The 19,854-nt window shown below is 44.2% G+C and overlaps 2 protein-coding genes across 5 annotated transcripts in view; one reads left to right on the plus strand and one right to left on the minus strand.

Moving 5' to 3' along the window:
• Positions 1-14,973, plus strand: part of TVP23A (trans-golgi network vesicle protein 23 homolog A) — a 41,255-nt gene extending 26,282 nt beyond the window's left edge. Inside the window, exons 6-8 of one of the 2 annotated variants that reach the window (XM_030211054.1) lie at positions 1,969-2,097; positions 4,918-4,995; positions 13,028-13,047. In XM_030211054.1, the coding sequence (XP_030066914.1) occupies positions 1,969-2,097; positions 4,918-4,947 (159 nt within the window). In that variant the 3' untranslated portion in view covers positions 4,948-4,995; positions 13,028-13,047. Of the gene's footprint in view, positions 1-1,968; positions 2,098-4,917; positions 4,996-13,027 lie in introns of both variants that reach the window. The other variant, XM_030211053.1, reaches the window with a different exon arrangement.
• NUBP1 (nucleotide binding protein 1) overlaps positions 13,197-19,854 on the minus strand; it is a 42,327-nt gene continuing 35,669 nt past the window's right edge. For all 3 annotated transcript variants that reach the window (XM_030211050.1, XM_030211052.1, XM_030211051.1), the window contains exon 11: positions 13,197-15,391. In XM_030211050.1, coding sequence (XP_030066910.1) covers positions 15,339-15,391 — 53 coding nt within the window. In that variant the 3' untranslated portion in view covers positions 13,197-15,338. The remainder of the gene's footprint in view (positions 15,392-19,854) is intronic.

Below are 19,854 nucleotides of genomic sequence, written 5' to 3' on the forward strand. Positions count from 1 at the left end.
CAGAAAGACCTCCAATTCTGCACATCTGGTGCGGAATTCTCTGTAAATACTTCCTTGTGCAGAATTCCCCCAGGAGTAAACTATTCAGGTGGCATTAACCACTCTGCATTCTCTACTGTGTTAATAATGCATTGTAACTTAATCATGCACCATTAACTGCAAGGCACTATTCCACACTATCTAGCTAATGCAGGAATTAGCATGTTAAGTGTCAACCTGGACATCTGCAACTTAGGCGCTCTTTTACTAAAATGTTGTATGTTTTACATTTACCGCATGTTAAAAATAACACTTTAACATGCAGTAAGTGCAGAGCCCTTGCGATAAATGCAGGGGTGTGCCCTGAATCTGCCCTGCATTTAGTGTACAAAACACACAGTTAATGCACTTCCGCTGCATTACAAGCCTAGGCTGATGGTGTAGGCATGTAAAATGGTGACTGTGCATTAAGAGACAACATGATAGTTAACCACAGCAGCGCTACCGGTTCCTGGTCCCCCTTCACCCCCAAGCACAACCCTGATCCACCCCCACCCTTGATGACAAACTCTACAACCCATCCAAAAACCTCACCCCCCCTTCAAGAATATCTCCTTCTGGGCTTACCCCACCATTATAATCTACTTATATGGAAAGGATGACCCCTAGTGGCAATACCATGAGACTATTCCTAGGAGTTATTGGCATTGTTTTGGATTAAGGCAGTGCTCCGGGCAACAGTGGAGAAAGATCACTGACCACTGCCTCAGCAATACAGAGCCCTGGCTAAGTCTTGGGGAATGGGAGGCCAGGGAAGAGTAGGACTCTGGAGGATGGAGTTTTCTTTCAGGGGCGGGGCTTCTAGAAGGGGATATGGTTTTTGGATTGGGGTTAGGTTTGGCACCGGGGAGTCAGGGTAGTGCTGGGGGGGGGGGGGGGGGAAGGTTCTGGGTGAGTACTTTCTCAACTCCAGTGACAGTATACTGCACTGCCAGTAGCAGAGCTGCAGTTGTTGCCTCCTCGTAAGGTGGAGGTTAAGTTCTGCTGTACTGTCGGCAGTTGTGACAGCTAGCACACAGTAGTGAGCCGTATGCTAGCTGTCACAGCCGGCCACATCTCTGCCTACCAATGTCTTGCCTACCTCTGCTCACTTCTGCATTAGGCAGATAACATGGCATTTTTATAGTATGTTGTTTCCTTAATACAGTAGACAGCATGGGCCTGCACTACTGTTTGCTATATAGTAAAAGCCATATTAGCTGCTTAACACAGCTTAGTAATAGAGCCCCTTGGTTTCCTAATGGTTCCATGTTGGTAATCCAGTGGAATATTTGTTTGTAGTAGGAGCCTAACATGTTGGTGTAGGATAAGAGGAGTAGCCTAGTGGTTAGTGCAGTGGACTTTGATCCTGGGGAACTGAGTTCGATTCCCACTGCAGCTCTTGTGACTCTGGGCAAGTCACTTAACTCTCCATTGCCCCTGGTACAAAATAAGTACCTGAATATATATGTAAACCGCTTTGAATGTAGTTGCAAAAACCTCAGAAAGGCAGTATATCAAGTCCAATTTCCCTTTATATTTATTTTTTTAACTTTTCCCATGCCTTGAATCCTTTTTCCTTTAGTTATGGGTTAGATTGGTTGAATGCTAATTTTTTTTCTCAATAAATATTTATTGAAAGATTTTTTTTTGTTTCATGTAATAATCCCCCCCAATACAAACAGATTAGGTTGCACTTCAAAAACAATAACAATTGACCCTCCCACCCCCTCCAAAAAAAGTACCCATCTACCTGTACTTAGGTTGAATGTTAATTTTTTATTTTTGTTTTATTATTTGGAGTTTTATTTTTGTTAGTGTTTATAATTTGTTTTCTGTGCAAGATTTGTGGATAGACATCTAATTAGAATTAAAAAATGCAATTTAAATTTTTTTTAAAAAATGGTTTATTCTTAATTGATATTGAAACATCGATTTCCTTGCTCATAGGCCCTTGTGATAGCTGGAATCTCCCTTCAAACTGCTAACCTTTATGGTTATATCCATTGCAAGCTTGAAGGGCAAAAAAGTTTCAGCAGAAAAGCATCAAGATTTTTGTCCCAGCAGCTGTTTCAGAGGGTAAGTTTTAATGCTGGTTGTACAAATGACACTGACAAATCTTTACTTTGAAGATGGGTCTTTTTCTTACCTTAATAGATACAGATAGATCTTCATGGTCCTTAAGTTGATTGCTTGATAGGGCAGAAGAAAACTATTTGTTATTAAACTTGCTACTTATTTGTTTGCACTAATTGTGTTTTCTTAAAATCCTAAACTGATTTCCATGCTTATTCCATTTATAGGCAGTGGCAGAGTAAGAACTGCTTTGACCATAAAAGAATATAATAAACGTTAAGTTTGAACATACATCAATACAATATCGGTTGACTATTTAAATCTAAAAAATATAACTAATGGTACAATATGTCAGCCTAAATGTTGTATATTATTTGGGCAGACTGGATGGACCGGGCAGGTCTTTTTCTGCTGTCATCTACTATGTTACAAGTGTAGGACTAAAAGGAACAGCGTTAATTCCCAAAACAGACTAACAATGGTTCCCAAACTTTTTCGGTCCCCGGCCACACATCATGTCCAATATTTCTCCCTCTCTCCCCCAAACACCATCTCTCCCTTCCCTCCACACCTATGTCCAACATTTCTCCCTCTCTGGCCTCCCTCCCCTTGACCCCCATATATACGATTTCACGCTTTTGCTGTATCTCTCCCTTCCTCCCCCTCCAGCCCATGCCCAACAATTATGCCCCTCATTCCTCCTGCAGCATCTCTTCTTCCCTCCCCCACCCCACCCCCAATTCTTCCTCTGCTTCAATGGGTCCCCAGCAGCGATAGCGATTCCCACACGGTACCTGCCGCTAACTCAGAAGCTTCCCCTTTTGTCATGTCCTGCCCCCGGGTTAGCAGCAGGCATGTGGGAATCGCTGCCTCGAACCCGTTGTAGCATGAGCAGCGCTGTTAAGGATGCAGTTGCAGTACCTTTCACAGCAGCAGTGGTGGCAGGCTGGATTCACTTCTTCTGTAGTCTCTTGCAGGGCCCAGGATTCACTGCGGCTTGTGAGTGCCCTTATTCCATCTCCCTCCACGGTACCCCCGTGAGTTTTCTGTGTTGCACCAGCGTGCTATAGCGCAGAGTTTGGGAAATGCTGGTCTAGAACACTAAAGCTTAGCATGTGCTAATGGACATTGGTGTGCACTAAGTGCCACGTGGCCCATAATTATAAAATAGAAAGCATAGTATTTAGCACATTCCGATTCCTTTAGGGCCCTTTTTACTAAAGCTTAGTGCATACTATGTTAGTGACTAGTGAGAAAATATATTCCAAAATGGATTATAAAGCATAGTTAACTAGCAGTTTGTTATTTCTTATAGGCTTATGTTAGCTTTTAGAGAGTGGTAGAACTAGGGTAGCATGTCACAATTTGTTTTGTTGTTAATCAAAGTTTAAAGCAGAACTATAAGAAATTCTTAGATAATATAGTTGGCAGTTAAAATGACCAAACTCATTGACACCAACTTTTTCTGTTTTATTTTGTCCAAAAGAAAATAGTGGTGGTATATTTTAAAGCCTTTGAAAAATTGCTTACTTACCCATTACTTGTTTTAGAGCTGCTTTTACAAAGCCGCACTAGCAATTCCTGCGCAGCAAATGAGAGGAATCCCATTCAGTTTCTCTGGGCTTTCATTTGCTGCATGGGAATCGCTAGAACAGCTTAGGAAAAGAAACCCTTAATGAGATATAAGGAATGACATCATTGCTTTACTCCCCTGAATCTACCCCGGAACACTTAAATATTTTAATAAAACTTGGACTGTCAGAGGTTGCAGCCCAGCATAAACTTAAAAGAGCTTCTGTGGGCTAGATTCACCATACATTATCAGTTTTGGGGGGGCGGGGTCCCCAAAATTGTAGTAATTATTTTCTTTTAACTTATTACTACAATTTGCATGAGTTGTTAATGTTCCAATGTTAACTTCGTCCATATAAATTTTTGATAATTGTTCAAGCTTATTTAAATATACTGCAGCACCACTGCAATAAGGGAATAAAAACAGGAACTAAAAGGAAAAATTGCCAAGCAGTTGTGAATGAAGGCTTTAGGTATGAAAACAAAGCAATTTATTAAACTGAAATAAATAAATGGCAGTAAGTTCCCAGTACGGGGTTTCAATTGACCTAGAAGAAAAAAAGAACTACTACGGGCCTCCCACAAACGATCTGGAGCAGTGATGCTTTATTCAGGCCAATTTGTTCTTGGATCCATCCATTTCATTTATTCCATCAACTTAGAAATCATAACTAGATTTATTGATATTTTAAAGCAGCACTGCTGCCTACTGTTTTAGATTTTGTTAATTGTTAATGAGTGGAGTGGAACAGGTGGATGTGAAGCATCTATTCACACTTTCCAAAAATACTAGGACTAGGGGGCATGCGATGAAACTAGAGTGTAATAAATTTAAAACAAATCGGAGAAAAGTTTTCTTCACCCAACGCATAATTAAACTCTGGAATTTGTTGCCGGAGAACATGGTGAAGGCGGTTAGCTTGGCAGAGTTTAAAAAGGGGTTAGACGGTTTCTTAAAGGATAAGTCCATAAACCACTACTAAATGGACTTGGGAAAAATCCACAATTCCAGGACTAACATGTATAGAATGTTTGTACGTTTGGGAAGCTCGCCAGGTGCCCTTGGCCTGGATTGGCCGTTGTCGACAGGATGCTGGGCTCGATGGACTCTCGGTCTTTTCCCAGTGTGGCATTACTTATGTAGGTCTTCAGAATCATTGTGTAAATGTTTTTGGGCTAAAAGTAAAAATAGCAAAGAAATCTTTTGAAGGTAGCTTATAGTGCATGTAGTTTGTTGCTCTCCCTCCTCAGCAATCCGGCATCAGCAGCTCTAGAATATGAACGGCACTCTTTGCTTAGAAGAGACAAAACCCAGAAACCACAACAGCAGTGAGTTCATTCATGTTTTCTAATTCATTCTGTTTTTTTTTGCTTCAAAACAAATAAGTATGCATACCTGTAGTGGCAAAGTAAAATTGTTGCTGCTTTCATCACTTTTAAAATCAGTTCATATGTATACACAGTTAAAACTGCTTCATTTTGCATATGCTATCAAATAACATAAGTGTATTGCTGCCTTTTTGTAATAAATTTATGTAGCACCAGAATTGATTTTTTTTTCTTTAAAGAAAAAGCTACTAGGTTGGGTCAGTAGCAGCCTCCACCTTGAACTATTGCTATAATGCACATAGCAGTTCTATTATAAGCCCTCTCTAGCATGGGTGGTTATTAAAAGTAGTTGACAACTCCTTCACCTTGATGGGTTTGTGAAATTTTATAACTTTTTATACATGGTTAAAGCTTAGAGTAAATGACTTTCTCTCCTATGCCAAGTCATACAGAAACATTTCGAATTCAGTCCAAGGAAAGTTCCTGACTTGTAATTCAGTGCTACTAGCTAATATCTATAGAAATTCAACAAGAGAACCTGCTCATTCCCGTTCACCTCATAATTCATCTCCCCCCCCCCCCCCCCCCCCCCAGTTTGACCTCATCCCCTTTGTACAAAGTAGTTGCTCCTGCCACAACAGAAACAAACTTTCCACACACTCAATTCCTACCCCCCCCCCCCCCTTTCAGCACCAAATGACCTGGAGTATGGAAGATCAGAGCTGAGAAACTTGTCTCTCTGTGTGGCAGTAAACAATACTGGTACAGAATCATCAGACCACTTCTCATTAAGAATTCTAGGGGGTAATTCTATAACTAGGCACCTACAGTTAGGTGGTCAGAAGGCACAGTAGCAACCTATTCTATAAATCAAAGTAGGCACCTGCTTTCCTTTATACAATACTAGCATAACTATATATATCTCTATATATAGGCTAAACATTTAAGTTCCTTAGCATCCCTCCGGACCGGCCCAGGATTGGACTGATGGGTTGTGCACGTCTACCAGCAGGAGGAGACTGAGAAAAAAACTTTGACTAGATAGCCAATAAGAGCCCTGGTCATGTGACCCTAGCCTCAGTATTTTCTCAGTCTCCCAGCAGGTAGGAAGTGAGCCCATTAGTCTCTTTCTAAGTATCTACTTGTTTTATTATTATATCTTTCTCTGTGCCACAGGAATTCTTTGAGGCTGGTTAGGTTTGGTCAGCTGATTAGCTAAGCCTCAGGGGGGTATACTCGGGTGCCCCGGGTCACTCCCCCTATTCCTCCCCATCTCCCTTCTATTCTACTAATCTCTAAGGGAAGGGTTCCTCTTTTGGTTAGCAAAGAGGTCTTACCTTTGGGAGAGGCAGCCAGATTAAAGTATATAAGCTCTGTTTTCCCCATTGTTTTAATGAGCAGCCAGCTCTGTTTGCGTTTTGGGGTGTCTGTGTTGTGTGTCTCTTTAAAAAAAAAAAAAAAAAAAAAAAGAACGAACCAAAGAGCACAAGTTTTGTTTTAGTATTGTGCTTAGTTTTCATTTCGCTAGGTTATTATTGCTAGCACTGCAGAGCGGAGTGTTTTTCTAAGGTTTAAAGAATAACTGGATTTAGGCGCGAACCGCGTACGCGCATTCCCGCCATGTCTGAGAAACTTAAACGATGCGCTGTTTGCCAGCGTCGGGGGGTTTCTTCTACGGGCGCGTGTAAATATTGTACCGCGCCAGGAGCAGCGTCCTCGTCTGTTTTGCCTACGACGTCGGCCTCTCTGTTGTCGGTATCGGGTCCCTCGCCGTCGCGGTCCTCGTCTGCAGCTCCTGAGGAGTCAGGCGCGCCTCCGGAGGCCGTCCCGGCGAATTTGGCGCGAACGGCGGCCATTTTGATTCCTACTCCGTCTTCTCCTTCGCGTATTCAGCAGCCTGCGGCCCTAGGTCTTTCAGAGGCTGATACGTTGAATTCGGGAGCTCTGGTGCAATCTGGGGCCACTCAGGCAGGGGGTTTTCCTCCTGAGTTTGTGCTCCAGATGTACCAGGCGTTTTTGATGCACAGAGGCGATGCAGGAGCTGGGACAGCAGATGCTGTCACACCTACACCTCCACCTCCTAAAAAAGTTAGGGAACATGTGTTCCATGGGGATTTTTGGTCCGATCGCGATCAAGAGATGCCCTATCTGGAAGAGGAGGAAGATTTTGAAGACAATGCCTGTACTGATCCTGATTTTTCGCTCTCAGATCCGGAGGCGGCAGCTTTTGCCCAGGGGGATGATCCCGCCATGGCTAGGATTTTTCACAAAGATGACTTGCAGGAGCTCATTTCTATGGTCTCCTCTACTTTGAATTTTGAAGATGTTACGCCAGTTTCACAAACCCGTAAGGTAGACTTCTTGATTAAGGGGTCTAGATCCGCGCCCAAAACTTTTCCCATGCATCAGGACATTTGGGATGTTATTAAAGCGCAATGGGAGGTTCCAGATGCAGCTTTCCGTCCGACTAGATCTATGTCTCGGCTCTATCAGATTCCAGAAACAGATAAAGCTATGCTTAAGGTGCCGGTCGTGGATGCAGTGGTGTCGGCGGTTACTAAACGGAATACGGTTCCCGTGGATGGAGGCACGGCTCTTCGGGATGTTCAGGACAGAAGACTAGATTCTCTGCTCAGGAATAGTTTTGATGTTTCTTCCTTGGCAGTTCAGGCTGCCATTTGTGGTTCCTTGGTGGCTAGAGCTTGCTTTAGGTGGGCAGAGAGAGTCCTGGACAGGACTTCGGATGATCTTCATTCCATCGATGTTGACGTAGCTAGAATTGAGACAGGGGCGGCTTTTCTGGCTGATGCCCTCTATGATTTGCTGCGAGCATCTTCTAAGTCTTTGGCTTTGGGGGTCGCTGCTGCTCGCAGATCTCTGTGGTTGAAAGGTTGGTCGGCGGATGCGGCCTCCAAGTCAAAGTTGAGCAAGTTTCCTTTTAAAGGTTCTTTCTTGTTTGGAGAAGAATTGGATAAGTTGGTTAATTCCTTGGGTGATGCTAAGGTTCCTCGCCTTCCGCAAGATAGACCTCGTCTGTCCACTCGGGGTTCTTTGTTTGGTAGGAGTTCTGTGAGAGGTTTCCGGAAGTTTCAGGCTGGTCGAGGTTTTCAGCCTCAGAGGTCTAGGTTTGGCAATAGGATTCAGTCCTTTCGGGGTTCTCGCAGAGGAGCAGGTTTCTCCAATCCAGGCTTTCGCTCCCAGAGTCGTCCGTCCCAATGAAGGTGCGGGGGCCTCTCCTCTGGTCCCTGTCGGAGCTCGTCTTTCTCAGTTCTATCAGAGGTGGGCCCACATTACTTCAGATCAGTGGGTCTTGGAGGTTGTTCGAGACGGTTATGCCTTAGAGTTCGCAAGACCTATTTCAGACGCCTTTCTGGAGTCTCCCTGCCGCTCTCCTCTCAAGGCGAGGGTGGTTCGGGACACTCTACAGAGGCTGTTAGATCTTCAGGCTATCTCTCCAGTCCCTCCTTCCGAGTACAGGCAAGGCAGGTATTCCATTTATTTTGTGGTTCCAAAGAAGGAAGATGCCTTCCGACCTATCTTAGATCTCAAGGCTGTCAATCGCGCTCTCAGAGTCACGAGCTTTCGTATGGAGACGCTGCGGTCAGTCATAGTGGCAGTGCGCCAGGACGAGTATTTGACAGCGTTAGATCTCACAGAGGCCTATTTACATATTCCTATTCGTCCAGCTCACCACAAGTTCTTGCGCTTTGCAATTCTAGGACGGCATTACCAGTTTCGAGCATTGCCCTTCGGCCTTGCGATGGCTCCACGCACATTTACCAAAGTCATGGTCGTGGTTGCAGCGGCCCTCAGAAAAGAAGGGATTCTTGTTCATCCATACCTAGACGACTGGTTAATCAGAGCGAAGTCTTATCAGGAAAGTTGTCAAGTCACAGGTCGAGTGATGCAGTTTTTGCAGTCTCTAGGTTGGGTGGTAAATGTAGCCAAGAGTCGGTTAGTTCCTTCTCAGTCTCTGGAGTATTTGGGAGTTGTGTTCGACACAGCGCGGGGCCGAGTCTTTCTGCCGCAGGCCAGGATTGTAAAGCTTCAGGTCCAGATAAGGGAGTTACTTCAGCACCACCGTCCATGTGCTCGGGATTATCTTCAGGTGCTCGGTTCCATGGCAGCCACTATAGAGGCAGTACCCTGGGCCAGGCTTCATATGAGGCCTCTTCAGTGGTCCCTTCTCTCCCGGTGGTCCTCTCAGAGGGATTCACTACTGATGCGACTACCTCTCCGCAACCGAGAACGCAGCTCCCTGTTCTGGTGGCTGCGGATGAAGAATCTGACGGTAGGAATGCCTTTGGAGTCTCCTCGGTGGATACCGTTAACAACAGATGCCAGTCTCCGAGGATGGGGAGCGCATTGTCTAGGCAAGTGGACTCAGGGTCTCTGGTCTCAACTGGAAGCCATTCAATCAATCAACTTTTTGGAGACCAGGGCGATTCGGTTGGCTCTGCAACACTTCAGTTCTCTTCTGGTAGGCAAAGCGGTGCGGGTCCTTTCGGACAATGCCTCGGCAGTGGCCTATATCAATCGTCAGGGAGGAACGAGATGCCGACTATTGTGTCGGGAGGCGGAGAGTCTCCTTTCCTGGGCGGAAGTTCATCTAACGGCCATTTCAGCATCCCACGTAGCAGGAGTAGAGAACGTTCAAGCCGACTTCCTCAGTTGCCACACTCTCGATCCGGGAGAATGGGCTCTCAGCGCTCAGGCGTTTCAGGTTATAGTGGAGCGCTGGGGCACTCCAGTTCTCGATCTTTTTGCCACCAGTCTCAACTCAAAGGTCCCTCGGTTCTTCAGTCGACGAAGGGATGCAAGAGCGGCAGGGGTAGACGCTCTCTTGCAGCAGTGGCCCCCCGACCTTCTTTATGCGTTTCCTCCTTGGCCACTAATAGGTCGTCTCCTGCAGAGGATCGAGGAACACAGAGGACCGGTAATTCTGGTGGCACCGGACTGGCCTCGGCGTCCTTGGTACGCGGATCTGCAACGTCTGTCGGTGGCGCCTCCTTTTCGACTCCCGTTGCACAAGGCTCTGTTGGTACAAGGGCCAGTCCCACATCCAGATCCGGCTCGATTTTGTCTTACGGCTTGGCTCTTGAACGAGCCCGTTTAGCTAAGCGGGGTTTTTCACAACCAGTGATTTCCACCATGCTTCGTTCTCGTCGGCGTTCCACCTCTCTGAACTATATTCGCACTTGGAGAATTTTTGAGGCTTGGTGTGTAGAGGCTGACATTCGTCCTTTCGGCGCGTCAGTGGCTCAGATGTTAGATTTTTTACAGCGAGGGTTTGATAAAGGGCTGTCTCTTTCTTCTCTTAAGGTGCAAGCGGCAGCTCTTTCCTGTTTCAGAGGTAGGATTAGGGGTAGGTCTTTCGCTAGGCTGCCCGATGTAGTACGTTTTTTGAAGGGAGTCAGTCTTCTTCGTCCTCCGGTTAGGTCAGTGTTCCCATCTTGGGATCTTAATCTGGTCCTTTCATCTTTGACAAAACCTCCTTTTGAGCCATTGCGTGCATGTTCGTTGAAGGATTTGACTCTTAAGACAGTGTTTTTGGTGGCTATTGCCTCGGCTAGGAGAGTCTCGGAGTTGCAAGCTTTCTCATGTAGATCTCCATTTCTGCAATTTTCAAAGGAACGAGTGGTTCTTCGTCCGGTGCCTTCCTTTTTGCCTAAGGTGCTGTCTCGATTTCATCTATCCCAGTCAGTGTTTCTGCCGGTTCTAGGATCGGCCTCAGGGACGCAGGAACAGAGACGGTTGCATACTCTGGATGTTAAGAGGGTGCTTAAACAGTATCTCGCAGTTACTGAGGATTTTCGTCGCACGGACCGTCTTTTCCTTCTGTTGGCCGGTCACCGTAAGGGTTTGTCGGCTTCTAAGCCCACGTTATCTAGGTGGATCAAAGAGATGATAGCGTCAGCCTACCTTTTAGCAGGTAAGGCAGTCCCGGACTCGGTTAAAGCTCATTCAACTAGAGGGCAGGCAGCGTCCTGGGCCGAGTGTTCCTTGGTTCCGCCAGCGGAGATTTGTAAGGCAGCTACGTGGTCTTCTCTCCATTCCTTTTCTAAGCATTACAGGCTTGATGTTCAATGTCGGCAAGAGGCGGTCTTTGCGTCGCGGGTAATCTCAGCAGGTTTGCTGGGGTCCCTCCCGTAGGACTACTGCTTTGTTACGTCCCATCAGTCCAATCCTGGGCCGGTCCGGAGGGATGCTAAGGAAGGAGAAATTAGACCTTACCTGCTAATTTGCTTTCCTTTAATCCCTCCGGACCGGCCCAGGCCCCTCCCGTGTGATATATTTCTGTCTAGTTCTCTATGTTCCATGGTTTGCAGAGATGTGTTCAGTTCTTTGTTTGTTGAGCTGTTTTGTTTGCAAGTTAAACCATAAATAAATGGGTTAAAAAAAAAAAAACAGTTTCTATTAAGGCCATACCGCTGCTCTGGTAAGGGTATGTGGTGAGCCATTATAGTTTAGGCCATACCGCTGCTCTGGTAAGGGTATGTGGTGAGCCATTATAGTTTGGCCATACCGATGCCCTGGTTAGGGTACTTTGTGAGCCATTATGATAAGGCCATACCGATTCTCTGGTTAGAGTTTTCGGTGAGCCATTATGACAAGGCCATACCGCTGCTCTGGTGAGAGTTGTCGGTGAGCCTTTGAGCACGTCTTCAACAGTGCTCCCTGGTTGCTTGAATTCCTTGGGGCACAGACTGTTCTTCTTCTTTCTGCTTTGTTATTTAAATACTGAGGCTAGGGTCACATGGCCAGGGCTCTTATTGGCTATCTAGTCAAAGTTTTTTTTCTCAGTCTCCTCCTGCTGGTAGACATGCACAACCCATCAGTCCAATCCTGGGCCGGTCCGGAGGGATTAAAGGAAAGCAAATTAGCAGGTAAGGTCTAATTTCTCCTTTTAGCACCTGAGTGTGGCAAATGTGAGAGCCCTACCCATGCTTTATCCCTGTACATGCCCCCCCTTGCAAACACAATGTAAGTAAGTGTAGAATAGCACTTAGGTATGCACATTGGCATGTACACACACGTTAGCATTCCAAGCATTTACATAGAAACAAAAATGTAGGCAGATAAAAACCATATGGCCTATCCATTCTGCTCATCCATGCCACCTACTCTCCCTTAGAGATCCTATGTACTTGGCCCAAGCTGTCTTGAATTCAGATACTGTTTTCATCTCCACCACTTGCACCAGGAGGCAGTTCCACAAATTCACCACCCTTTGCATGAAGAAGTATTTCCTCAGGTTACTGCTGAGTTTATCCTCTGTCACCTTCATCCTATGGCCCCTTGTTTCAGTGCTTCCTTTCATTTGAAAGAGACCTATCTCCTGTGCATTTATGCTGCATAACTATTTAAATATCTCTATCATATCTCCCATTTCCTGCCTTTCTTCCATAATACACATTTCTTTAGCATCCACATCAGTTCAGTCCAGAACTTACACATTGCCTTAACCTGCTGGTAGATAGGCACAGAGTATAAACTGAGTTCTGCCCTGCCATAAAGGTCATTGTGCAGTATTTCTCTATCTCCAGCAAATGGTAGAACTTCTCCTCTTGAGCTGGGAGGAAGGCTCTTATATTCTAGCCTTTTTTGCTTTCCTCAGTTTTTTTAAATTTAAACAACTTTCCATTTAGTATCACCTCTGCTAAAAGCATAACCAGAAACATGGAGTGTCCTTAAAGAGCATCTCATTTGCTCAAGTTGCAGTTCTGTTTCCATCTGTTAGCGAGAGGATGAAATGCCAGTAGTCTTAACTGTCTATTGTGGAAAGCTGCAAAATAAATTTATCTAATAGAAAATACTCTTTTTTTTTTTTTTTCTATTTGTTGACCAGTATACAAGAGGCCAAAATAGAAAATAGTTACTTGGTTAAAAGATATTTTAGCATTTTCTCCAGAGCAATAGAAACTGGAAAGACAACACCAGTGTTCTGAACTACTCATTGTAATGTTTGCGAAATTACTGTATTAATAACCAAAAATCAACTGGACTAATTTTGGTGTTATCTTCTTTCTAGACAGAACACACAAACAAACAAAAAAAAGACAACCAAAGTGGGAGGCTGTTGAAAGATGAAATGCTGCCCATCATACATGCTGGAGGAGACACGGCATCCAAACAACATTTAAACAGTTATTTAATCAAAGCATGAAATTACAGTGTTCACTGTAACAAAGTTCCACTCCCCCCCACCCTCTACCACCAAAACAAAAGTATTTACCAGTACTTCTAAAATGGCACAATCTAGTATGTATTCGGTGCCTTAATGTTATTTGTATTTATTTTACTCCATAATTTATTTCACTAATGTAAAGCTTTTTCTAAATAAAAAAAATTGCATTATTGGCATTATTCAATGCATCATTTAGTTTTTGAGAGCATTAGAATCTGGTGCTAAGACTGAATTTGAAATCTTTGTCAGTGTTGCGTGCATTGTTCCCTCTAAGGTATGAAAAAATCCGCCACCCATATTCTTACTACTTGGAATTGTGTGGAAATATTATGATTTCAGTCAGAAAGGGCCGGTCTGCTGGGATTCCCTTTGTAATTGAAACCACAATATTGCTACACCACTCCCATTGATAGGAATGCTGATGGAGGACAGTCACTCACCTTAGCGGGAATATTGTTTGCACTGCTCTTTATTGTCAGAAGTTAGGTTTCTTCTACAATAGCTGCTCGTGCAAGTTTCTAGTGCAATGATGCTGCAATGATACTTCAAATACAGGCTAAGATGATGCTAGACTGGGCTGCAATTGAAGGATCTGCTGGAGTCTTTAGTTTCCCACTGTATGGTTGCTGGGAGGGATACTGAAAAAGAAGCATCAACCCAACAGCTTCCTATTACCTCTTTTGCCCAGCCTATAACATTTTAGGGGTTTTAGCAGTGCTGGATCAAGGGATAGGCTTCTTGTTTGAGGGTTATGTTATACTACACTCGGTTGGACCTGCTGATCTCCAGGGAAGGTGGGAAAGGAAAACAGAGTTCTGAAGCTCTTGGGGAAGCTCTCACACAATGACTGTCACTGGCTGAGTGTTCCTTGCTCAGCACAGACGGGGGAAGAGACCGTGAAAGTATGCCACAGGCAGTGGTTGCGGGGAGTCCAGCAAGGTCAGCACAGGAGTGACACTGGGCCTTGGCACTGGGCTGCCTTGGGAAGATTCACCCCATCCACATCATCAAATGTGCTACCAGCTATACTGCCTCTGACTAGGAAGGCCTTTGTCATCTCTCCTCCAATTCTGCTTTTTATTAAATATGGCTGTTTTCCACTCTCAAAAATTCAGATAGGCCACTCCAGCAATTAGAAGAACAGCAGAAGGCAATTATCCATGGTGAAGGACAAGTTGTTTGTACATAGAAAATGGGAGAATTTTTGGTAATTATACCAACAGTCTAAATCCAAGAATATTGAAATGTTCTTCAAACCTCTTATCTACTAGTGGGAAGGAGAAAATTTATTGATGTTCACGATGCGCAGAGGCGACAGTTGTCCAACGAATGGATAATGAATATGACTTTTGGGCAGACTGGATGGACCAGTCAGGTCTTTATCTGCCTTCACTTACTATGTTATGACTCTTCAGACTTGTCTGGGAATCTTGAGAAAGTTGGGGGGAAGAGATTAAGGTATTTCTCCTAACGGCTCCTGTATTTCTTCAGGACAAGGATTGAGTTTTGACATATTTCCTACATCAGTTCACAATTTTTATGGGAGCTCAAATATTCCGATTGTATATAAAAAGACACAAGGAAGAAACAAACAGTCCCTGGTCTCATACCAGAAGTCCTCTCACTTGGTGTTAAATAATCTTGTGCTTTTTCTCCAAGATTAAATATCAGAATACCAACTATATTTTTTGAGCCCTCACAATTACATTTTTACTTAGTAGAAGAGTTAGATCTCAATATCCTAGTGGTTGAGTCCCGCTGGCCTGTTTGAAACTGGAGGTGGTTGCCTTTAATAATTTAAAAAATATATATTTTGTTACTTTATCTTTGAATCCATCTCTATAGCTTTATTTAAGAATGCAGTACCCTATTCATTTTTTCTTGATTGTGAATATATTACCTAGCGTTTGCGTTGGGATTAATTAAGCATTCTCTTTACCTATAAAGAGTTTGTCTTGAGATATTTTCAATAATGTGAAATTTAAAAAAAGTGTTTTTACTCTTAAGTACTAAAGGGTTATATGAATAAACAAACAGCCATTTTCAGAAGAAAGGAACTAGAATAATAAGTTTGTGCCAAGTTTCATTCTTATGAATGCCATGGTTATAGACTAGTGCCTTATATCATGGACTGTACAGAAGATCATTAGCTTCGTTATGCATCTTTGCCTTCTTGAGAAAGATGCATATCACAGTATTCCCGAATTCCTGCATGGAAGGAAAAAAACAAACATTTCTATATCAGAAAAAATACCTAAAGCAATATCTTTGTTATACAATAAACATGAATAGGAGTTTATACAAAGCTTGCTATTACAGTAGGATCACAGAGCACCACATATTTTATTCTGTGTTTTGTCCAATTAGTTATTGGCCCAGTTCTCACATACACAAAAAAATACAAGTTTATTACTGTTCTTTGGAAACAATATGAATTTAGCAGGGCCCACATAGTGTAACCAAATTGGAGTTAGATTCAGGTTTAAATCAGCATTTCTGAGAAATATACTCAATCCCCCTCTTTAAGACTTTGTGCCCAAATTTGGCAGCTTTTTCAGAATTATTCCCAATGTGCTTATATTGTAGTGACAAAGGTGATGTACTCAGTTTTCATTAGAAAGACTAGACCAGTGAATAGCTTAGATTTTGATATATTTTACCCATTATTGCATTAAGAACAATGACAAAAAGACGCTATGTACAGTATGTGTATTTAATGTGATTTAGTGCTAAAGCAAACATTGATTTACACTTACGTAATATAAAGCTCAACTGTAAAGCTACAGTCCTTACTTGAAATTGAAGTCAATTTTGAAATGAAATTGCACAACAAAGTCTGGAGATCTATGACACATGGACTTGTTTACTAAAGAGACCAAATTTTCAAAAACACTAGAGACACAGTCAACAGTAAAGGGTCCTCAGTCAACAGTAAAGGGTCCTTTTACAGAGCTGCAGTATGTTTCAACAATTTTTATTGATGAATCGACAGAACACCAATAAGCAATAAATTGTTAAACATAATCTATAATAATCTGACTCCGATCCGAATAATAGCCTTATCATCAAAGTTTTAAACACTTTTCTCCCAACCCTACCCAAACCATAGCCCTCCCTCCCCGCAAGGTTTAGTATGTTTTCCATGACCACTATATACTAAAAACTAACGCCTTGACTCTAACAAAAGCTAAAACCGTGTCTTCACCTTTTGTGTTATTCTTCTTCCCTCTCCTCCTCCCACCATTACAGAGCCGCAGTAAAAAGTGGCCTGTGGTAATGTTGGCACGTGGCATTGCCGCCTGCTGAGGTCACTTTTTATCATGGCCATAAAAATCCCTTTTTTCCCCCCATTGTTGTCGTTAATGGCCATGTACTAACTTCACAATTAGCAGGCGGCCCTTACTGCCAACTATTTACTTGGCAGTAAGGGCTCACACACTAATTGGCGATAATTGATATGCACTGCCTGATTATTGCCAGGCACACCTACTTCCCGCTAAGAAATAATTTCTGTTTTCTGGCATGGGAAACATTGCACACTGAACCCAGAACTACCCGCAGGGTATCTGGGCATGCACTGCAGTAGTGCTGATTCGCTATGCAGTAGCCCTACCACCCTTTAATAAAAGAGCCCCTAGCTGAATTGAATATTGTAGAAAACAGCCATCAAGACTCTTTGTCACCCTTTTTTTTATGCCTCAGGTTACCAGCTCAGTACTTTTAAGAACTAGACATGGCGGCACAAAAACTGAGAAGACACACAATGCAAACTGTAATGAATAAATCAAACAAGCAGTTCAACAACTGCAAATACCAGATTGGTATTTAGATAGGCAAATGAGAGATCATGTGACCCCCTCCACTCATTCAGCTCCATTCAAGTTTAATGTTTAAATGTCTCTATTTAGTGTTTAAGGCACTACATGATGGTATCTCAAAAACAGAGGGATGATAGGCATGCAGGGGAGCATAGGGACAGGTACACAATGGGGAGATGCTGCATGTAGATGGTATATGGACACAGAAGGAAGATGCTAGACATGGGGGAGAATAGGAACACAGAAGTGAGATGGGGGTGGGGGGGGGCATAGGACAGAGGAATGATGTTGGACACGGGTTGAGGCTAGAGACAGTAGTGATGATGAATGTGGGGAGACAGACACAGGAGAGATTCTGGACAGTGAAATATAGGGGACACTGAGAAGGGAGATGCTGAACATGACAGAGATAGAAGGTGGAAGGTGAGCATAGAGAAAGAAGAAATTCCAAATGGGCAGGAGACTCTGGCAAGTTAAAAAGAAGGCAGAGAAACAGAAACAGAGCCTGGGGCCAACATGACTTGAAAAATAAAATAAGTTTCAACAAAAACAAAAAAAAGGAAACAAAGGAGAGAAAAAAAACCTAGCACAGGCAAAAAACAAAACAAAAGAGTGGAAGATACCCAAAGTCCAAAATAAAAAAAGTATTTTATTCTTAAAACACAATGAAGATATTCTCTCACTACAATCTTTACATGAAGTATACAAGTACACAAATCCCAACACATATATAAGTAATCCCAACCCACACCGTGTTTCGGGCACATATGCCTTCATCAGGGGACCTGTCAGCATGATGTACGTCCCAATACTGCAAGATGGAAGTGTGAAAGGGGCATACAAAATGTGTTAATCGATTTCACTGGTTCTCTCTAAACACTCTGTGCAAAGCTCAACCCCCAGCGAGGAGACAGGTTTGAAGTGCCACAGGAAGAAACAGGAGAGATGTTTGGACCCACTGGGGGGGGGGGGGGGGGGGGGTGTCTCAGGAGAACTGCTGACTCACACTGGGGGAGTAGGGAGAACACACAGCAAAGAGATAGGTTTGAAACATCGTGGGGCTGGTTGGGGGGAAGGAGAGCTGCTGGGCTTGCAGGGGGGCAGGAGTTGTTGGACTTGGAAGGGGGGAGGGACACAAAAGGGAGATAGCATAGGGACAGAGGGTTAATGCTGGACAGAGAGCGCAGGGACACAGATGACCAATGCTGAACGTGGGGACACAGAAGGCAGTGGCATACTGAGGGCAGGGCGATGGGGGCGATCCGCCCCGGGTGCACATTGCAGGAGGGGTGAAGTGGCCAGCTGCACAGCTGTCGGCTCTGCTGGTACTTCCTGTTCCGGGGCAGAGAGAGCAGGGAACCAATGGAGCCAACAGCCACGTGGCTGCTCCCAGCAGGTAGGAAGAATGCACCCAGGGTGGGGGAGGGAGGACTTGGAGGTGATGCATCTGGGGGGATACAAGCTGCACCTGGGGGGGGGGGAGGGATAGAACAGACGACAATGCACTGGGGGAGGGTGCGCAGTGGCAAACCGCCCCAGGAATGCCACTGACAGAAGGGAAATGCTGGACATGGGGTGGGGGGGAGGATAGGGATACAGAATGGAAATGTTGGACAGGGGAAGTGAGATGCTGAACATGGGCACAGGGACACAGAGGTAAGACTGATCATGGATTTGGAGAGAGGAGAAAGTTCATATGGATAGAAGACCCTGGCAAGACAGAGGAAAGTAGAAACCAAAGATGGGACCAATAAAGTTACAAACTCAAATGACCACACAACAAAGGTAGAATAATAATTTTATTTCCTATTTGATGAATAGAAAATGTCAGTTTTTGTAATGTACAACTGCCAAAGCTGGTATCAGATATGACTGAAATCCATGCCAGAAAATGTGGGAGGGGACCACAAAGCTCTGTACAAGACTATGCCTTCTTCCCAGACTAGGTGTCGTATTAGCATGAAACGTTTTAGTGCCTACAATAATATTGATGGCATTGCTGTTATGTATGTATGTTTTTTTTTTTTTTTTTGGGGGGGGGGGGGGGGGGGGTAAGAGGTGACAGTTGGGCAAGAGAAGACAGAGAGGAACAGACTGCCGGTGGTGTGTATGTGTACAGGGTATATTCTGGCTGTCGGTGTATGTTTGGGGCAGGCAGAAAGAAGTGGCAGCATGCATTTGGGAAACAGAAGAGAGGCCATGTACATTGGGGGGGGGGGGGGGGGGGGGGAAGACAGGCTGGCTGTATGTGTGTGGCAGGGATGGAGGAACATAGAGGGGCATTTTGCCTGTAGATGTGGGGGGAACACAGAAAGAGGTGGCAGTGCGCATGAGTGGGGGGGGAGAGAGGGACAAAAGAGAAACTGGGTGAAGGGAGAGGTAAGAAAGACAGACTGGATGAAGGCTGGGGTGCAATGAGAGAGAGGGGAATGGCAGGGGCCCAGACCCTGGTGATATGTGAAACAAAAAGGCAATTGCCTATTTGCTTCACCTATCAAGGCGGTGTTGTCATACAGCTGACAACATACTTTAAGAAGGGAGACTGCTGGCTTCTGAGACTGATCTACTGAAGTTTCTTTGCCCAGACACAGAATAGGAAAGGAGCTTTAGTATATCAGTTTCTAAACGATCTGCTAGTGATCTGGAAGGGGATTCCTGCCCCTCCCCCCCCCCCAAAAAAATAAAATAAAATTAATTGCAACAGTAGGGAAGAAGCGAGACTGGAGCCAGCAGTCGAGACCTATGTTTTTGGACTGGCTCCTAGATTTAATACAAATTTGTCAAGGACTGATCAAAAGAACTGCCATTATGGGAGCAATTTTCAAACAGTTTACCTAGCTGCAAAATGTGTCA

Source organism: Microcaecilia unicolor, chromosome 8, assembly GCF_901765095.1.
Source record: "Microcaecilia unicolor chromosome 8, aMicUni1.1, whole genome shotgun sequence".
Classification (NCBI taxonomy): Eukaryota; Metazoa; Chordata; class Amphibia; order Gymnophiona; family Siphonopidae; genus Microcaecilia; species Microcaecilia unicolor.